At 36.8% G+C, this 19,028-nt stretch overlaps 1 protein-coding gene across 1 annotated transcript; it reads left to right on the plus strand.

Annotated features, from left to right (window-relative positions):
- Window positions 1-17,061: 17,061 nt before the first annotated feature.
- Window positions 17,062-18,803, plus strand: LOC143887761 (uncharacterized). Its single transcript, XM_077391938.1, has 2 exons — window positions 17,062-18,094; window positions 18,205-18,803. The coding sequence occupies exons 1-2, from the start codon at window positions 17,062-17,064 to the stop codon at window positions 18,801-18,803; spliced, it is 1,632 nt and encodes a 543-aa protein (XP_077248053.1).
- Window positions 18,804-19,028: the final 225 nt, after the last annotated feature.

Below are 19,028 nucleotides of genomic sequence, written 5' to 3' on the forward strand. Positions count from 1 at the left end.
TAATTTGTTTGAATTCAATCTAAGTGAAAGTTCTCCTAAAATTCTAATTTCATGGAAAGTCCTAAGTGATTTAATTATTTTTAATTTAAGGATTAATGTACAAAACCCTACCACTTATGAGTGGAGCCGACTCGGGCTTGGTATGCCACTCAAGTATCCAAGTTGCCTATGTATCCCAGCCTCACTGGAATCAGAGTCGATCGTAGTTCGGTGCACCTAAACTAAGCTATTTATGCCTAACTCATCTAGAACACCGATCTAGACTGATTGACTGTTTCAACAGTTTAAGAGAAGTTATTTAGTTTAAGTTGAAGATTTTATTATCCTAGGACGTCATCTAAGATACTATATGGTCCCAGCTAAATGCAAGACATCTCTTAGACTAATGGAGGTTAGCCTACATCCTAGGTAACTAGGCTTGTCTTATGGGAAGATTGGGCTACTAGTGTAACTAGATCTATGGCGCGGTTGCTATCCATAGCAAACGGCCGTGATGAGGCTGGACTTCTAACTTTAGGACACCCTAAAACCAAGAACACGACATGACATAAGTGTTCCTAAAGGGGGCTCTAAAGGTTCTTACGATTAAGACCACAATCCAACGGTTCCGAAAGACGTGGGGTAAATTGATTCAATTTGTTGAAGTTAATGATTTTCAGTTCCTTAAAGGTTTCCGAATCCTAAAATCTAAGGAATACCAGAGGCTCTATGGTTGGCAAATTTCAGCCTCGAATTGCATCCATGGAAGGGCATCGTGCTCTCAATCCTTGTATAATTTAACACATAAATTATAATATATTATTGCCTGGCATGATTCTCAGGATTTTCGTGGACAGTGGACCTCGGAGCCAACAACATACTATAATTTATATGCTCAAATTATGCAGGAACGAATACAATTAGTATACGATTATGAATGCGATCTCGGCAATTAAACTATCGCAGCATAATCAATTTACAAAGGGAATCTATAACCTCTAGGGTTTCTGTTTCAAAAAATTATAAGGTTAAATATACGATGAAAAATTAGGGTTTTCTGGAAGTTTTCACTAACTTTTGTGTTGATTTGCTATTAAGTTGTGATTTATTAACATTAAGATCATATTGCTAGGATTACACAGTAACCCTAAGTAATCAAACTCTAAATTCATTGCAAATTTTTTAATAACAAGATATGAATGAGGTTAGACTACTGGAAGAGTTCTATGAATTTGGAATAATGTTTTCTATCAATTTCAAAATTTCCAAAATTTGGGTTAGATTACAAATTAACAAATCAACTCATAGCATACGAATCTCAAATCAAGTAAAACTATTACAGTATAGATAGAATCATGGTGTTTATCAAGATTTGATACCAATTAAAATTCACACACAATTCAGATAAAATCAATGAATCAATTAAAAGTAGATTAAATGGTATCCTAAAATCATGTACAAATTTCAGTAGATATAAAATAGGCTATATGATTTACTGTCAAAATTTGAAGACCTAATAATTAATTCTCATCCATAAAATTGATTTTTGAATAAAAAGAGGATTTCGTTTCCTAGGAATTAAAACCTGTTTTTTTAAAAGAAAATTGTGAAATCATATTAAACCTTTGTAAAATATTTTAAAATTTTTTCACTAACCTTCTAATGGCCAGAACTACTAGTCTGTGGGAAAAAGATTCAAAATTTCATTAATTTAGTATAGAAAAGAATTACGACACGTAAAACGAAGAAGCGATTAGAAAACAAATAAAAAAATATTTTTTCAAAAACACAATTTCATGAGAAATTAAATTTATTAATTAAAATTAATTCTGGAGAGTTTCATCAATTTTTAAAACCTTTTGATATTTATTAAAAATAGCCGACCTTTAAAATAATATAAAATTAGATTAAAAAAAATTCAAAAAACTCTGAAACTTTTTGGGTGGTCTGGAAATCAAAAAAGTGGTTTGGAAACAATATTTCACAAATTTTACACATGGTTTAATATACTTTTGGCTTCGTTCATCAAGAAATAACCCCTTTCGGGGTTATTTTTTGAAAAATGGAATGAAACTTAAAACGGCTAAACCGCGATTAGAAATTAAGTTTCCAGCAGTATTTTATTTTATAGAAATCCAAAAAAATATCAGTTTTTAAAGAAACCCATGTTTTCAAATACTTGCTTTAATAATCCGAATTAAATCCATATTGAATAAAAAATGAAATAAAATCATTATTAAATGGAGGAAAATTAATTTTTTGGTGAACTTTTGGATTTTGAATACTTATAATCTATATTATAACATACTGGAATTTCAAGGAAAAATTCAATGATTTGATCTATCAAAAGTAAAACCCTAGCATTCTTTTTTACTTTTGATAATACAAAGATAAAGATCCTACCGTTGATCGTGCTCCTTGTCTCTAGGGTGCGTAGATCTGAGGTATACGCTTTGTCGCACCCTTTTATATCATGAAGAAGACCCAAAAAACACCCCAAAGATCATTGATGTGTGATTTTTTCAAGAAGAAAAGGGAATTGAAAAATCTCTTTTGTGAAAAACCTTTGAGAGAGATGAAAACACTTCAAGAGAGAAGAGGTTTTTTTCTTTCTTCTTTTTTTGGAGGAGAGAGAAAAATGACGAATTTGGATTGTTTTTTGGATCCTTCCTAGGATTGTTTGCTTTGATTTTTATACAAAAAAGCTAGGGTTATGAGAGAAATAGTAGTTTCCAATGTGAGAGCTCCCATTTTGGCTTGTTTCCAATTTTTCCCTCTTGCTTTCTTTCTTTCTTGTTTCCAAATTTGATTTGATTCCAATCTTAATTTCTTGTCAATCAAGACATGCTATTTTCATTCCACATTACTTCTTTGGAAGAAAACCTTTTTGAGCAATCATTCATCTTTTCCTTTTTCTTTTTTTTTTATTCTTTTTATTTTTCTTTTAACAAATATGATGTCACCATTGTAACATCATCAAGGTTGGGTGCTCAACTCATGTGGGTTAGCCATGTGGGGTACCCACCATGGTGGTCGACCCATATGAGTGAACCCATATGAGCTCCATCTTTGCGGCTTTTAGCCCAATGGGCCATTTCACACGGGTTTCGGGTTTTTCTGTAAAAATTCAATAAAATCTTTCTAAATTCAACATTCTATATATGGACCCAACCCATTTGACATTTATGGTGCATCCCTCACACAAGTTCGGACCATCTTTTTTGGAAAACAACTTTTCGGACCAAAATGCCCCAATTTGACTGTTAGACATCCAAATGCAACCAAAATACCCTCAGATTTGTTCACCCCTAAAGGGAAAAATTAAAAATGGAAAGTCTTTGTGGTCAAACTTAAAAAGTAGAAAATTTTAAAATTGGGTCCTTTCGGTGAGCAATATTAAACAGGATCATTTGGTATCCCCTGAAAATACCCAAAATGCCCTCAACACTTAGAATTTCCAAATTAAGCGAAACCCCTGAGAAATTCTAAATTTAACAAGTTTTCCAAAATTCAGGAAATAATTCATAATATCTTAGACATATTTCGGGGATCAAAAGAATTACACAGGAAAAGACCAAATTACCCCGAGGTGCTAGAATTTGGCGAGACTAGGGAAAACCCTGAGAAATTTCAAAAATAGCAGATTTCTGAAAATTTATGAACGGACTCAAGATTTCTTAGACACAACTTAGGGACCAAATATGATATATTAGAAATGTCTAAAATACCCCCGAAGTGCAAGACTAAGAGAAAATCTTGAGAGATCTAAATTTAGTAAGTTTCTCAAATCTTACGAAATTACTCCTAATCCATTAGCTGTACCCTCGAGATGGTTTTTGATATATGAGAAATGATTGAAACATCCATAAGATGATGAAAATGTGGAAGCCCCATGAGTTTCTAAAAATAGCAGCTTTTTCAAAATTCATGTAATCGCTCAAGATCTCTCGGACACAGCTCGGGGTTCAAACGGGACACATCATGAATGACCAAAATACCCCTGTAGTGCAAAATGGGCAAAAATGAGGGAAACCCTGAAAATTCTAAAGTAGCAGGTTTTTTCACTTGCTTGGAAACTTGATTTTACATCTTCTGGAGGTCAAAGGAACCCCATAGAGACCTTCAGGATCGCGAATCAACTTCAAAAGTCCCATAATGTGGTGAAATCTACCCTAAAATGCATGGATGCCTAATCTAATGCTGAATACGGACTCAAGACTCGATGATACTACCGAATCTTTCACTTTTTAAAGCGTAGCAAAATGGGGGTGTCTACACATTGTTTTCATTATTGGCCCTGGATAGATACGGTGCGTACCAGATGGGATGTCATCACCCTGATGGAACCGTTAAATCTATTTCTGAAAACCAAGTAGTGACTTGGTTTGGCAACCTAGAGGGGGGTGGATAGGATGTTTATAAAACTTTTGCCTTTTGAAAACTTTTACTAATTTCACCCTAGTTTTATCCCTTGGTTAATTAAGTTGAATTAGTTAAGTTTAACCAATTTTCACAAATTTATATAAGCTTAAAAAACCCTTGTCTAACAAACAACTTAATTAGGAGATTTAGTGGGCGAATTAGCAATGTAAATATATTCACGTTGGATGGCAATGCTAACTCACTCAATTTTAAATAATAAGACAAGCACAAATAAGAGAGTGAGAGAGGGAGTGAGAAATCAAGAAATACCAACACAAGCGACACAAGGATTTATAGTGGTTCGGCCAACGGCCTACTCCACTCTACTCAAGGTCGCACTTGAGGATTTCCCTATTGAGACCTCCACGACACCCGGCTCCAAGGTTTTTACACTCCAAGAGAACTAAGTAAGGGTGCCCTTCCACCTTTACAATGACTCTCCTTCTCCGCCGAGTTCTAAGAGCTTCACCCAAGGGAATTAAACAAGGATGCCCTTACCACCGATTGAATGAAGAAGAAGATTAGCTTTGCCTCTAAGTAGGCTAAAATGCACACTCAAGCTCCCACAAGATTCTCTTAAAAATCAATCACAAGTTTAAAGCCTAAACCAATCTCAAATGATTTTCTCCAAATCAAGGCACAAGATGTTAGTGAGCATTTTTACCCAAAAATGATTTACAAATGATTTTCTAGGGTTTGTTGAAGTTGGACAATGTTCATCTAGTGTTTTCGACCAATTAGATGGGTGTATATGGTGTCCCAACTCAATATGACCGTTTTAGGGGCAAAACGATTATTTTCGGATCAAACAGTCAACTAGCCGTTGGGAGCTCCAAGGGTATTCTCGGAGTTCCGAGGTCGGAGCTCCGAGGGTATTCTCAGAGTTCCGAGACACAAAACAGGGCTTTTAATTTTAGAACCTGGATCATTTCTCGGAGCTCCGAGAATTTTCTCCGAGAATAATTCTCGGAGTTCCGAGACTGGATTTCCAGCAAACAGTGTACCATTTGAAAATTTTATATCTCCTTCGTTTCTCATCGGATTCTGATGTTCTTATACTCTACGGATATGAGAGAATGAGAGCTATCTGTTAAAAATATTTTCAAAAATATTTGAAAATGTTTTAAACAAGTTTTGATAGGATTTTGTTGCTGATCCAGGTTGTTGCTTCAGCACTCTGGTTTGTTCATTCTTGTGTTGAATGCCATATGAGTCCCAACATGTTGGTACACCACCATAGCCATTCACTTATCCATTTAAGTCCTTAAAGGGTGTGCTAGTCTATTTGAAAAATATATTTTTAGGAGTTTTAGGATGTGCCTTGATAAGAGAAAACACAAGAGAGATAGGTGATACAATCTACCCTTTTTACCAGTCTCTTGAATGAACTCTTGAGGTAGCCATTGCTTGATCTTCTCTTTGAGTGCATGGCTTTCTTTGGGATCTTCAAGGTTGAGCTTCTTTGCTTGACACCTTCCAAGGATGATGCCACCATTTGGTTCAAGCTCCTTTGCAAGTTGTTGGTCCACAAGCTTTGGCCTTCATTGATCTTCCTTTGTTTGTTTAATGCTTTGAGATGGTTGATGATGAGCTTTTCCTTGGTACCTCCAAGGTGTGATTGGTCCAAGTATGTTCCGAGCTCCTTTGCCATTGTGTTTGGTTCATCTTCAAGCATAGGCCATCAATGGTGTGTTGGTGCTATCATGGATTGACTTGTGAATTACCTGTCTATAGCACAGCACTCAGGGTAAACTATTGTCCATAAAAGACTAATCAATTTGCGTTTGTTAATCATCAAAATAAGGTGATTGAAGGAACCCTTGGGCTAACAATTTCCAAGCTATGTGCCGGTACTGCCCCCGTAGACACTAGACGTACTTGTGTCTACAACAGCCAGTGAGCAATGAACATACTCTGTATAACGATAGGCGTACTTGAGTTATACATCAAGAGTATGGTCATATGCATAGTGCCCGATAGATTGAGTCTAGGGCCATACTTTCATTTTATATATATTATGTACATAAATATATTTGCTGACTTAGTGAGACCCAACTAGGAGGTGCATGTGTTTATATATATACATATATATATATATATATATATATATATATATATATATATATATATTGCTTTCATATAGGGACGAACATGTGTTGCTTACACATGTGGAGCCTAGAGTTAGGAGCTTTGTCCTTTTTATAGACTAAGGTAGCTCACTTTATGTGGCTACAACACAGTCTTGTACACTCGCATGTCAGTCTTGAGTCAAGTGTCTTGACTCTGCTAGACTATATTAGGGTGGGTGCTCCTGGTTAGGATATATGTATATATATATATATATATATATACTTATAATTATATGTATACATGTGTAGATACCTCATTTTGACCGAATCCTAAACCATTTGTTTGACTAAAAACCCTAGTGAATAATGGAATTAGTGTCCCAAATTTCACCCTAAGGTAGTTTAGGATCCCAGGTAGGTCCCTTTAAAATTTTGTTAAAATCCACAGTGGTTTGCTTGGCAAACGAGCGTAATAGGTATTGTAGTGTAGTGTAGCAGAAAGGGGAGGGATATATCCAGTCTAGGGGTTGTCGGGTTTAAATAATTAGTAGCGGAGGGTTGTCCCTAGGTAAATTAAAGGGGCATGAATTTATGCTTTATTTTTAACTAAAACTTTTCCATGGACCACCCTTGCTCTTTCGAAACAAGCGTAAAATGCATAAGGAGGGTTGTCCAAAACAATTAATGGGGGTAAAAAATTTACTCAAATACCTATAAAAAGAGAGTTCTAGCCTCATTTTTAAGTGAATGAGGGATTATTTAGAAACCCTAGCAGAGCATTAGATAGAGAGAGATTTTCAAAACCCTAACATTTTCCCTCTCTCTCTTCTCTAATCTTCTTCTCCGACAATATCTTTCCGGCAATACCTCCGGCCAACTGATCTATGTTTCCGCCAGCACTGCCATTTTCTATGGCCATCCACCATTTCTTGCCAACACCTCATTCTTGCCATTCTCTCCCACTCAAATTTGATCTATCTAAAATCCTAACTCAAACCTTCAAATCCTAATTAGAAAATTTTAGATTCAGGATTCTTTAGCTTTGATTAATCTTTTCTTTGCTCAGATCTGAGAGTTTTAAGCTTTGATTGTAAAATTCCTTTGCTAAGGGAAAGTTCTTAGAAGTTCTTATCAAATTCAGATATTTTTGATGAGCAAAGAGATCGAAGCATTTATTATCATCATCAGCAGGCATAGAAGCAACTGAATCGTTGCTTGAAGATATTAAAGTGATAAAGTGAAAAAAATAGAAGAAAAGAGGATAAGAGGTGAGTTTCTTCTAAGAATTTCAACAAATTATAATTGTTTTTATGAAGATCTGAATTGTAACAATGATTCAATATTTTTTTTTTATAATCTCACTGATTGCACGCTTATGTTGCTAATTTTAAGTTTTTATTGTAGTCTACTTCACATACTTTCATAGATTAGCATTTCTATTGATGATTTTAAGCTTCTATTGTCATAAATATCATATGATCTCTGGAATTTTGTATTTCCTTTTTTTTTTTAGAAAATTTTAAACCTGTTTGTTATTGGATTGTTGTGTTTTGTTTAAGGATGCTGATTACATTATCTCTGGAATTTTGCACTGTAAAAATTGTTTATAAGAGGTCTGTTTATTTATGAGCTTGCAAATTTTTCTTTTTCTTAAAAAAAAAAGACAGAGACTTGATCTGTGGATTTTCATTGGCTTAAAAAAAAGTGTCCTAATTCTTCATGGCCAAATAAAGATGGAAAAGAGGCATGGTATGGGCATCAAAGTTGGACAATGACTAAGATGTTTTGAAATACATGGTGACAACCCAAGGGGGGGTGAATTGGCTAATTAAAATTTCGGGGCTTGTAGACACCCCATTTTACCAGAGCCCTAATCGGCTTTGATGAGCAAACTTTTCATCAAATCATCAAATTGGAGCCCCAAATTCCACCCTAAGCTAGGTTAGGGTCTCGCCAAAGTCCTCGCAAAAATTTGTCAAAATCTGAGCGCGTTTGCCTAGCAAACGCGCTAGGAAGGAGAATTATCCTGGAAAGGGCCGAACTAGGTTGGAATAAGACACGACTAATTGTGCGCTTAGCATTTTTTCCGCGCAACCGCGCCCATCAAAGCAGTAGTGCCGTTATCAGCAGCCCATTTCACTTATAAATACCCATTTAAGCCCTCATTTTCATTTTAATTAGGGTTTTGCAAAGCCTAATTTTTCAGAGAGAGAGAGAGAGAGAGAGAGAGAGAGCAAGTAACAGAGAGAGAGAGAGCATGAGAAATTCTTTTGAAACCCTAGCTATTCGTTCTCCTTCTTCTTCTCCGGCTAGATTTGCCGGAATACAGTACGATTGCCGATTTGTTTTCCTTTCTTTACAAGCTTTGAGTTCTTTTGATCTTTTCTCATCAAATTCTTGTTTAGAGCTTCATAAAAAATCTAAATACAGCTTTGTAAACCCTAACCTTTATTGGATAATTTCGGATCTGAGCTAATTTGTATGAGATTGATCAATTTTCATTTGAATCAAAATTCTAGTTGTGAATGTCCTAGATCTGTACAATATGAACAACGATCTATAAAATACCAGCTCTAATTGGTAAAGGAAACAAGCTCTAACTGTCAATCGTTGTTTCTTCTATTCTAAAAGGCATTATTCAGGAGGAAAAGGATCATATGCTAGCTGTTGTTTTTAATTCAAAGAGGGAAATAGATTGTGAAAGGAGATTAAGGAGATTTTTGGTCAGATTTATCTAATCAGGCCAGTAGTATTTTTGGATTGAAAGAAAGATCTCTTAATTTCAACATAAGAGGAGTGATTAGAAGAAGGAGCAAAAAGGCAATTGAGAGTCTGTCATTATAAATCAGGTATTTTCCCCCTTTCATTCTTGTTTTTGCCCATGTTATAATCATGATTCTTTGCTGTGAATTTACTCTAGGTTTTTTTATGATTTATTTTATGTGTGTGTGTGTTAGTGCCCGAATATTTATATTGATTTCGGTTCTTCATAATCCTGGTTACATTAATTTCAGTTTTGAATTGATTTCTTCTTTTGATTGATGAAAAGTTTTTCTTTTTAGAAATCAAATCTGACAGATTGTGGTAGAGATTGGCGATATTAGATTACAGATTAGGAGGTATTCGTTTTTTTTAAGGTTCTGTTAACCCAAGGAAAGTAAGATTTTGCATAATCAAGTAGAGTTTCTTCAACTATATTTTGGTGATCATACCGGTACAGCCGTTTTGTGCTATTTGTATGATTTCAGTTTTTTGTTTTTACCTAGAGAAAAGGCATGTATCTTTTGCTTATGAATTTAGACCTGAAGTACTTTTTGTTTTGTTTCACTTCAATGCACACCACCTATATGCATAAAGTACTTATCTAGAGAACCGTGGTCAATGCTATAGTCCCCTGTATATGAGCTTCGTGACATAAATTATTAGGTTCAGGAAAGGTTACTTCTATAAAGAAGCTATTTTGAGGGCTTGAGTCTCAATTTAAGGCTTTATGTTCATTGGACCTTATGACATTAGGTAGGTTATAGGTAATTGTTTAACCAATATATGTGCAAATAGCACCTTGATGAATATCTTAAGGGAAGTGTTATCATTTTGGTTGCATTGTGCTAATTGTATTGCCATATCATAAAGACCCTATCTATATTAGAGTTCTCTATTTTCATTGATCCAGTAGCTAGATCATGGTTTTTCATTTCCACTTGCACTCATAAGTTGTTTTTTTAATAAGAAATTTTTTTATTTGCTTTTTACTTTTATTTGTTTTGTATGTACAGCCCCTATCCCTTTTTGACATATGTGCAGCCCCATAAACCTTTTTAATATGTGCAACCCTCATACCCTTGTGATAACAGCATCCCTCACATTCCTAATTTTAATCCCATCCTTGAATTCTTGAGAAAGGTCATTTATATTCTATTATAAGATTGATATTGTCACCTGACCACATTTTTGTATTCACTTTGGCTTGTGATAACCATTTGGGAGGGCTGTTAAGATCTTTCAATGGCCATAAAGAAATTTGGTGATGAGGTTCGTTCATGACATAATCGCAAACTGAAACAAAAAGTATAAAATCACTTTGTAAATATGCTATGATGACAGTAGGGTCAATGAATAGGAGCCTCTGCATATTTGGTATGACAGATAATGCCTTTTTCTCTTTTTATATGATATTTGATGTCTGCATTACCATGTTCATTAGAATCCCATATAATTGGTTTATATGCCATAACTAAATCTTTAAGATAATTTCCTTTGAAAATTGCAATAGTTTTTTTTTATTTTTAATTCTCATTTGCCCTTACCAATTTTGTCTTATTGATTTTAACTTACATAAGTTGAACCATTTTTTTTTAAACCTACTTACATGAGCTGTTAGAGTATTTGGAAAGGTGGAAAAACAAATGGCAAGAGTGAAAACTTTTATTTTTTTAGAAGTCCTTTACCTACATATGTCATAGTCAGATAGCTTGTCTTTTTCTATATGTTGGCCTCTTTGACTTACAAACCAATAAAAAGATAGTATAGGTATGATGATCTGTTTCCTCTTGTTCCTTTAATTCCATCTCAATTTCAGGTTTATAATGTGTATCTCTTATTTAATCTACCTCATTCAGAAAATGCTATTGGACTAGTTCATGATAATCATAACTAATTGAGTGAAGTACAGGTTCAGAAAAATTGGTTTTCAAAATGAGTTTAGTTTAAAAATGTGTTTCTTCATTTGTTATTTGTGGAAATAAAAAATTGTATGAGTTCAAGACAATGAAGAAAAACTCGGCTGGACCGTGCATATTTTTTTAAAGATAGATTGGGTATGGGATTTGTGATGCATCAATTTGGTTATATATCAAGTTAATTCTGTAGGACATTGTTTTTTGGTGTACTTGGCTTTGAGGTTGTTCCACTCTTCAGCTATGATTTGCATTTCCTTAAGAGCATGTAGCTGCTGATTTCTACACTATACAATTTGCATTTCCTTAAACAGTCTTATTATCTTGCTTACCTTCTTCTTTTGGAGAAAGGTTTTGTCTCATTTATTTTAGAGATGTCACCTCCTTTAGACATGATTTATCTGATTGGCGTTTCACTTGCTTATGATCATGCTAGTTTACTTGTATGCGACCACGCTGGTGTACCTATTTGTGAGCCCGCTAGTTTACTTGTTTGTGAATCACACCTGTTTACTTGTTTAGCGTCTTTATGTCGGGGTCTGTTTCCGAACTACGTTGACTTGATCCTCTCCCATGAGGTACGTAGTGCAGCTTGGGATCTTTATCCCAAGTCCAGCCAAACTTTGTAATCTTTTAAAAACTTATCTTTCCAAAAAGCTCTTCCTCTAGAGTTAGGAGTATGTCCTAGGAAGAGTGTTTTGGTGGTTATGTGTTTGCTTTAGAGTTAGGAGTTTGTCCTAGAGTTATAGGAACGCCTCCGTCCGGTCAGTTGGCGATTCACATCGCTGACTGATGACTAGGTCTTGGATGCGTTAGTAATCCTAATATTTTTCTTAGGACACACAGCCTAGTTACACATAGGTTGTAAGAATCACCTGCATTAGCTTAGGGTTAACCTGCATTTAGTTAGGACATATAGGGTGTTCTAAAATCCACAATTCACTGGATCTAAATAATCGTGCAAAAAAAAAAACCTTTAATAACTAGTCCGGTCTTTTAGGTCGAGTCTAGGATAGAGGTCTAGATGTCTTAGGCATCATAGTTTAGAATAGGTGCGAAGAACTACGTCCCTGTGATTCTTGTGGAGGCGGGGATACGTAGGCTGCTTGGATGAATATCAGATTATCCAAGAGACGAGGACATTTTTAGAGTCCTAGGATTTGTTGTTAATTTTTTTTGTAGAGTTTGTGTTTGTGATTATCATTTTTTTTCTTATGTGTTTTCTTTCAGATTGAGATTATTTTCTTATTTGAACACTTACATGCTTAGCTGTAGATCTTTACTGCTTACTAGTATATTATTTTTTTGCTTACATGCTCAGTTGTAACTCTTTATTGCTTACCAGTCTATCACCTCGTGCTTATATGCTGAGCTGTATTTCTTTTACTGCTTTATCGCTTTTACTGCTTATTATATCTCATTTACTTATTTATTTTATTGTCCTGCTAATTCTACCTATCATATTTATTATATCTTGTTCATACCTTATACCTTTAGCTGTAGCATGCATGTGTTTGTACATCAAAACTTAGACACCTGTTAGGTATGTCACTCAAAATCTAGCAGTGCTTAGGTGACACTTCTTTCATTTAATTTTTGTGTGCTTATTATTTCTATTGTCAGGAAATGCATGCTTAGGTAGACGACTCCTGAGGATTGTTCCCATTTTACATGATTTTGCCCAAAATTCCTTGAAATTAATAAAAATGGCATAAGAGACCAAGTGTTCGCACTCGGGCGAATTGGGAGTGCTCTTCGGAGCTTCTCCATTCGTAATCAGGCACAAATTATCCATGGTATACAGAGCATATTTGTTTAAGGATCCATGGACGTATACGATGGATGGCGACTCTGAGTTTGTTTAGGTACGTTTTGAATCCGGAATTGTTCCCGAATCGAGAGGTATCTCTTTTATATCGCCACTCGTGCTATGCTATGAGGGTGGCACCATTTCGAGAGTTCCTTGGTAGAAGTCTCCTTCACACGTGGATGATCTAAGAGGTCGCTGGGGGCTCGTCCCCCACCTCTCTCCCGGATCGGGATCCACAGGCTGGCGACTCTGCTGGGTGTTCTTGGAACATTGCCTAACTCTAATAAAAATGCCATTTTTATTATTTTGGAGAAATTTGGTTGAAAATCATTATAAATGGGAACTTTTTCGCTTAGAATCCAGGGGCACCAAATAAGTGTTTAAAACAAGAGATTCACACACTGCACAACATCCATTATCATATTCTTTATCTTTTTTCATTGATTTTATTGGCTCCACGGGATAGATACAGTGCGTGCCAGACGGAATGTCATTACCCTGATGGGGCTGTTGTATCTATTTTCAAGCTATGCACCAGTGCTGCAGTCGTAAACACTCGGTGTACTTGTGTTTACAGCAGCCGGTGAGCAATGAAGCATACTATGTATAACACTCGATGTACTTGTGTTATATATCTAAAGTATGGATCATATGCATAATGCCTGATCGATTGAGTCTGGAGCCCTACTTTCATTTTACATATATTATGTATATGAATATATTTGCTGATTTAGTAAAACCCAATTAAGAGTCGCATGTGGCTATATATGTACTACATTCATATAGGGACGAACATGTGTTGCTTACACATGTGGAGCCTAGATTTAGGAGCCATGTCCTGTCTATAGATTATTGTAGTTCGCCTTATGTGGCTACAACGCAGTCCTAGTATACTCACATGTCTGTCTTGAGTCAAGTGTCTTGACTATGCGGGATTATATTTAAGGCTGGTACCCTTGGTTAGGATATGTATGTATATATATGTATATATTGATTATTAGATTAGGACCTACTCATTAGTGAGGTTTCCTTATCTAATCTAATCAATTCCCTCAGTCCATCTCTGAGATCTAGACCTGACCAGTGACTCTTATCTATCACTCTCATGGTCGTGATCTATCTTTCGATCTATTCTTGGAAAATCTGTCTGTATACTTCCTTAATTATAAGACCAGGACCTACTTTCTAGTGGGGATTCCTAGTCTGAATTGATCAATCATGTAAATTTATCCTTCAAATTTAAACCTATTTGGTGACTCCTACTAGTCACACTGATAGCCGTGGTTTACTCCTTGATCTAGTGATGATAAATTCTGCTTGTTATTATCCTTTGAATTCAAGCCTCGTTCATCCATTCTTTTGTTGTGTCATAGCTTCATATCGCTTATGTATTACTCAGAATTTGCTTATTTTGTCTTAGATATGGTCGATAGCTTGTCTGCTGTCTCTATGGTCATAATCTATCATTATCGATCTTTTGATCATACAGTTTGACGTCCATCTTCCAGATTTAGACCCGGCCTATGATCTACTTTTGTCATTTTGTGACCGTGGTCTCTTTTCTGAGTTTTTGATCATCAATGGAATATTCAGTGTCGCCAATTGTATCCTTCCTATGATTGATTGTTAAATTTATCCCTATTCTTTGTTTATTCCAGATTATCTTCATTTCCTTATTATCCCATCCTATCTTTGTGTTTACGTTAAATCATGGCGAATAATGTATTGAAAGGCTGGATAAGGACTATTAGGGCTCTTCCGCGAGAATATTCGAAAAGGAGTATGGCTGATCAGTTCATCAGTACCTTCAATCACTTGAGTGTATCTGATATAAATTGGAAGTTTTTCCAAGCAGCCGCTGGATTCTGGGATCCTAATCTTCACGTTTTCTGATTTGGATCCTTCGAGCTTTGTCCTATATTTGAGGATTGGTGTGCTGTATTAGAGTTCCCAACAGAGGGACTTTGGATATGACCTTCGATTATAGATTCCTCTCATTCTCTTTTTTGCAAGCTATTCAAAAATCAAATTGTTGATGCTCTTCCATGCTTAACGGATACGTGTGTGCAAGTTCAAAATCTCATTACACTTTTTTCTGAAAACACCGATCCTGTTAACTCCCGTTTTTAGAGTTGTCGACATAATGCTTTGATTTTTGGTGTCTTTGCTCGATATGTCATTCGAAAAAACCCTCGTGTTGCCCCGTTAACTTTGTTAGCCGTAGTAGACCAAATTAATGAAGAGAGGAATCCTATACCCACCATGTTAGCAAAGACCTTCTTGGGACTAGACCTTAAATTGTTATATGTTTGGCTTAGTGAAAAACTTAAGGTTCTTCGGCGACAAAACCAAAATCCATATCCTTGAAGAATTTTCGTGTATGGCAACCAATGGCTAATCAACCTCAGTCCATTGATGAATGTCGCAATTAGTTGCAACATGTAGAGGAGAGCCAGTTTCATTGGGTTAGTCATTCATGCTTCCAAGTTTTCACTAGCACCTATCCACATCCGTTTGTTTACCTCATGGGTATCGAGAAATCTTCTTTTTACGCACCTACGCGATTTCTCCATCAGGTTACGGGAATTCCATGTCCTCCTGGAATCATAGTCCCTCCTCTTTGCGGAGACCTCACTCCTGATCTCATTAGATCCATTGTGGCTGCTTGGAGAAAAAAAACATATAGAGAGGAGATTTTCTTTAGTATCTAAAATCTGACGTGGAGAAATATCGGAAGAGCCCTCAAGCAGGAGAGCTCGGATTGAGGGACCTTGAGGATCTATATCATTTTTTTGTTATCTTGATTTCTGCATTTCCCATTATTGTCAGTTTGTTTATCCATTTGTAATCAGAGATTAGTATTTTCGTCAATTTTAATCGTAGTTTGAATTTCATTAAATGAAAGTGGGTTTCTGTTTCTCTTGTCAATATTTGATCAGAATATTTTATCTCATATATCATTTGTTTTAATCTAGTGTGTATACTTCCATTCACAGGATTCTTGACTGAGCAGCCATTGCTCCAAGGAAAATTACAATTTCAAAACCAACCTGGTCCCGTCAGTCTTCTGATTCCAGGCTGAGTAGACAATCTTTGTCGCCTGTTTCATTTACTTCTCCAGCGTTACGTGTGTCTCATTTTTGAGAAATACTCTCACTCATCCAACCCACCCCAGTCTCAATGGCAGATCCCACTGATCCTATGATAGCCATACATGAGATGTTAAAAGGCCTTACTCGTGACATGGCGAGTATGAAAGAAGAAATGACTCATATGAAGAACCAAATTAGCGATAAGGCCTCTACTTCCAGAGGAGGACCAACACTCCATCAACCTCCTCGTGTTGTATCTCCAGAGTTGAACAGACCTACTATTTCACCTTTAGAGTTTGACTTGGATGACGAACAATACGCTGAGGAGTATTGTATCCCTAGGGTCAGCAAGGAGAAGGAAATGTATGAAAGATTTGAGAGAGAAATGTCTAAGAAATTCGAGAAACTGACTCAAGAGATGGAGCACATGAAAGTTCAGGGCCCAAAGAAATTTGACGTCTCTGAGTTGATGATGTCCTCTGCAGTTGTTTTACCACCTAATTTCAAAGTCCCAGATTATGATAAATATGACGAGACTGGATGTCCTCGGAACCATATGAGGTGGTTTATCATCCTTTCACAGCAATATGGCCTGAATCGCGAGCAGATGGCTCAGCTATTTCCTATTTCTCTCGTAGGGATAGCAAAGAAATGGTTCCTAACACTGAAACCAGATGAGGTCAGGACCATGGAAGACATCTCTGATTAGCTTATAGAGCAATTTTCAATGGAGGAAGGGATAGAGGTTACAAAGAGAGACCTCAAGCAGTTGAAGCAAGGTCCTCAAGAGACCTTTACCTCATTTATCAAGCGCTGGAGGCGCAAATCTGCCCAGTTAAATCAGAGGTTATCAAAAAAGGATCAGATAAAGTTGGTGGTCAAGAGTCTGTCTACTCAATATTTTCATTTCATGGCACCACAACATTATCCTAATTTCAATCATTTGATTCAAACGGGAACGCAAACTGAGGATGCCATCGGCAAAGGTTTGAGGGTGAGACCATCGTCATCTGATGTCAGAAGGCAAGAGGCTGATGGTTATACAGAAGGAAGTGAATAGTGTGAACTATGTCAGACTAGTGGAAAGAGCAGTAACTGAGGTGTCAAGACCGGCAGAGAGGCAGGCACCTAAGCAATTTGATCTGCTTCCTTATCCCTACCCTGTTATTCTGAAGAAACTGATTAGGGATAAGAAGATAAAGCTTCCTGATATCAGACCAGTACCAGATCCATTGCCTAAGTATTGGAGATTAGACCAATACTGGGAATATCATCGGAATTCGGGTGATCTGACAGAAAGATGCCTAGCTCTGAAGTCTGCTATTCAGAAAATGATAGATAATAAAGATTTGGAAGTGGAACGACCAAGTACTACTCAAAACCCCCTCCCAAATCATCGTGCTATTCCTCTGCCCGTTACCAATGCTATTTTTGTCAATGAACCTCTTCTTGACCCGTCAACCCTCATTTGTACCATAACATCTGATAAACCCTATGTACTGAGGTTGGATGATGAGGAGATCGAAGAATTGATGAGGGAGAAGCCTTATGTCCTTTCCCTAGCTGATGGTGACTTTGTAGGGTCTTCTTCTCGACCTTATGTTCTCTGTTGTGAAGATGTTGAGGAAGAACGGCTGAGCAAAACACCATATGTACTGAAAATCGAGGATGATGATTTGTTGTTCCTTGATGACCAGTGTGATGAGCTCCAACACGTCACAAGGGGTGGTCGTGTATTCAAGCCTCCAGAATTGAGTGCAGAAAATCCAGCAGAGATAGCTAGGGCTGCAGGGAATCAAAGGCAGAATAGGCTTGTTACAGAGGATGAAGATGAGAGCTTATTGAAACAGTTGAAGAAAACTCACGCGAATATTTCTGTATGGGGTTTGCTCATGTCTTCATCAAAACATAGAAAGTTAGTTCTTCGAGAACTAAATGAAGCTCAAGTCTCTGTCGATACTACTCCGGATGAGTTGGTAAGCCTGGTCGCCATGACTAGAGCTTCTAGGACTTTGTCCTTCACAGATGAGGACCTTCCTCCTGAAGGTAGAGACCATACTAAACCTCTCAAAATCACATTAATTTGCAAAAGAGGAAAGTTCCAGAGGTATTAGTAGACAATGGGTCTGCTCTGAATATTTGTCCATTAAGTACAGCAACTACCCTTGGATTCGGGCCAGAAAATTTTGTCCCCTCTGAGCAAGGCATTCTAGCATACGATGGAACCCGTCGTGATGTCATCGGGACTTTGGTCACGGAAATCCAAATAGGCAGTGAGGAATTTGAAATAGAATTCCAAGTCCTCGATATCAAAGCATCTTTTTTGTTGCTGCTTGGTCGCCCATGGTTGCACAAGGTTGGGGTTATACCATCCACACTGCATCAGAAGTTAAAATTTATTCGAAATAACATGGTGGTTACTGTGAAAGGCGACCCTGATTTAGAGATAGGCCAGATCTCTCAAGAATTGATTGTTGGTAAAGACGATATAAGCTTAACTGGCTTTTCGCTAGAGGTGACTGCTATCACTATGGAGGAGGCGATGAATGAAGAAATCTTCTTCCTAAGGAGCACTAATTTCAAAGTTGTCAAGATGATTCGCAAGCAAGGGTATATACCAGGTGCCGGGTTGGGCAAATATCATCAAGGTATGACTGAGTCCCCAGTGCTCAAGACTTTCAATGGCTTGTTTGGGCTAGGATACAAACCCACCAAGAAGGAGATCATAGAGATGAAGCGTTATATGCTGAAATGAGCCGAGTGTTGTCGCCGTGGTTTAGACTTACCTATGGGACCTTTGAATTTGACAATGAATGGTCATTTTCGCAAGGAGGGAGCAGATGTTCCATTCTGCGGTTTCGCTGAGGCCTGGGTTGATGAGTCGACTGGGCAAAGGTTGCCACGGTTTGAAATTTTCTTCGACCTCGAGCTAACAGATGATGAGCCAGTAAGTGTACAGATCACAGAGACAGAGCCTGAG

The sequence above is a fragment of the Tasmannia lanceolata genome, unplaced genomic scaffold (assembly GCF_043159265.1).
Source record: "Tasmannia lanceolata isolate RefF3 unplaced genomic scaffold, GAP_Taslan_0.1 ptg000002l, whole genome shotgun sequence".
Lineage (NCBI taxonomy): Eukaryota > Viridiplantae > Streptophyta > Magnoliopsida > Canellales > Winteraceae > Tasmannia > Tasmannia lanceolata.

Coding starts and splice junctions, on each gene's coding strand:
- LOC143887761 (XM_077391938.1), top strand. CDS start 17,062: ATGTCAGAAGGCAAGAGGCTGATGGTTATACAGAAGGAAGTGAATAGT. Junction 18,095..18,204: donor TGAGGACCTTCCTCCTGAAG/GTAGAGACCATA, acceptor CATTAAGTACAG/CAACTACCCTTGGATTCGGG.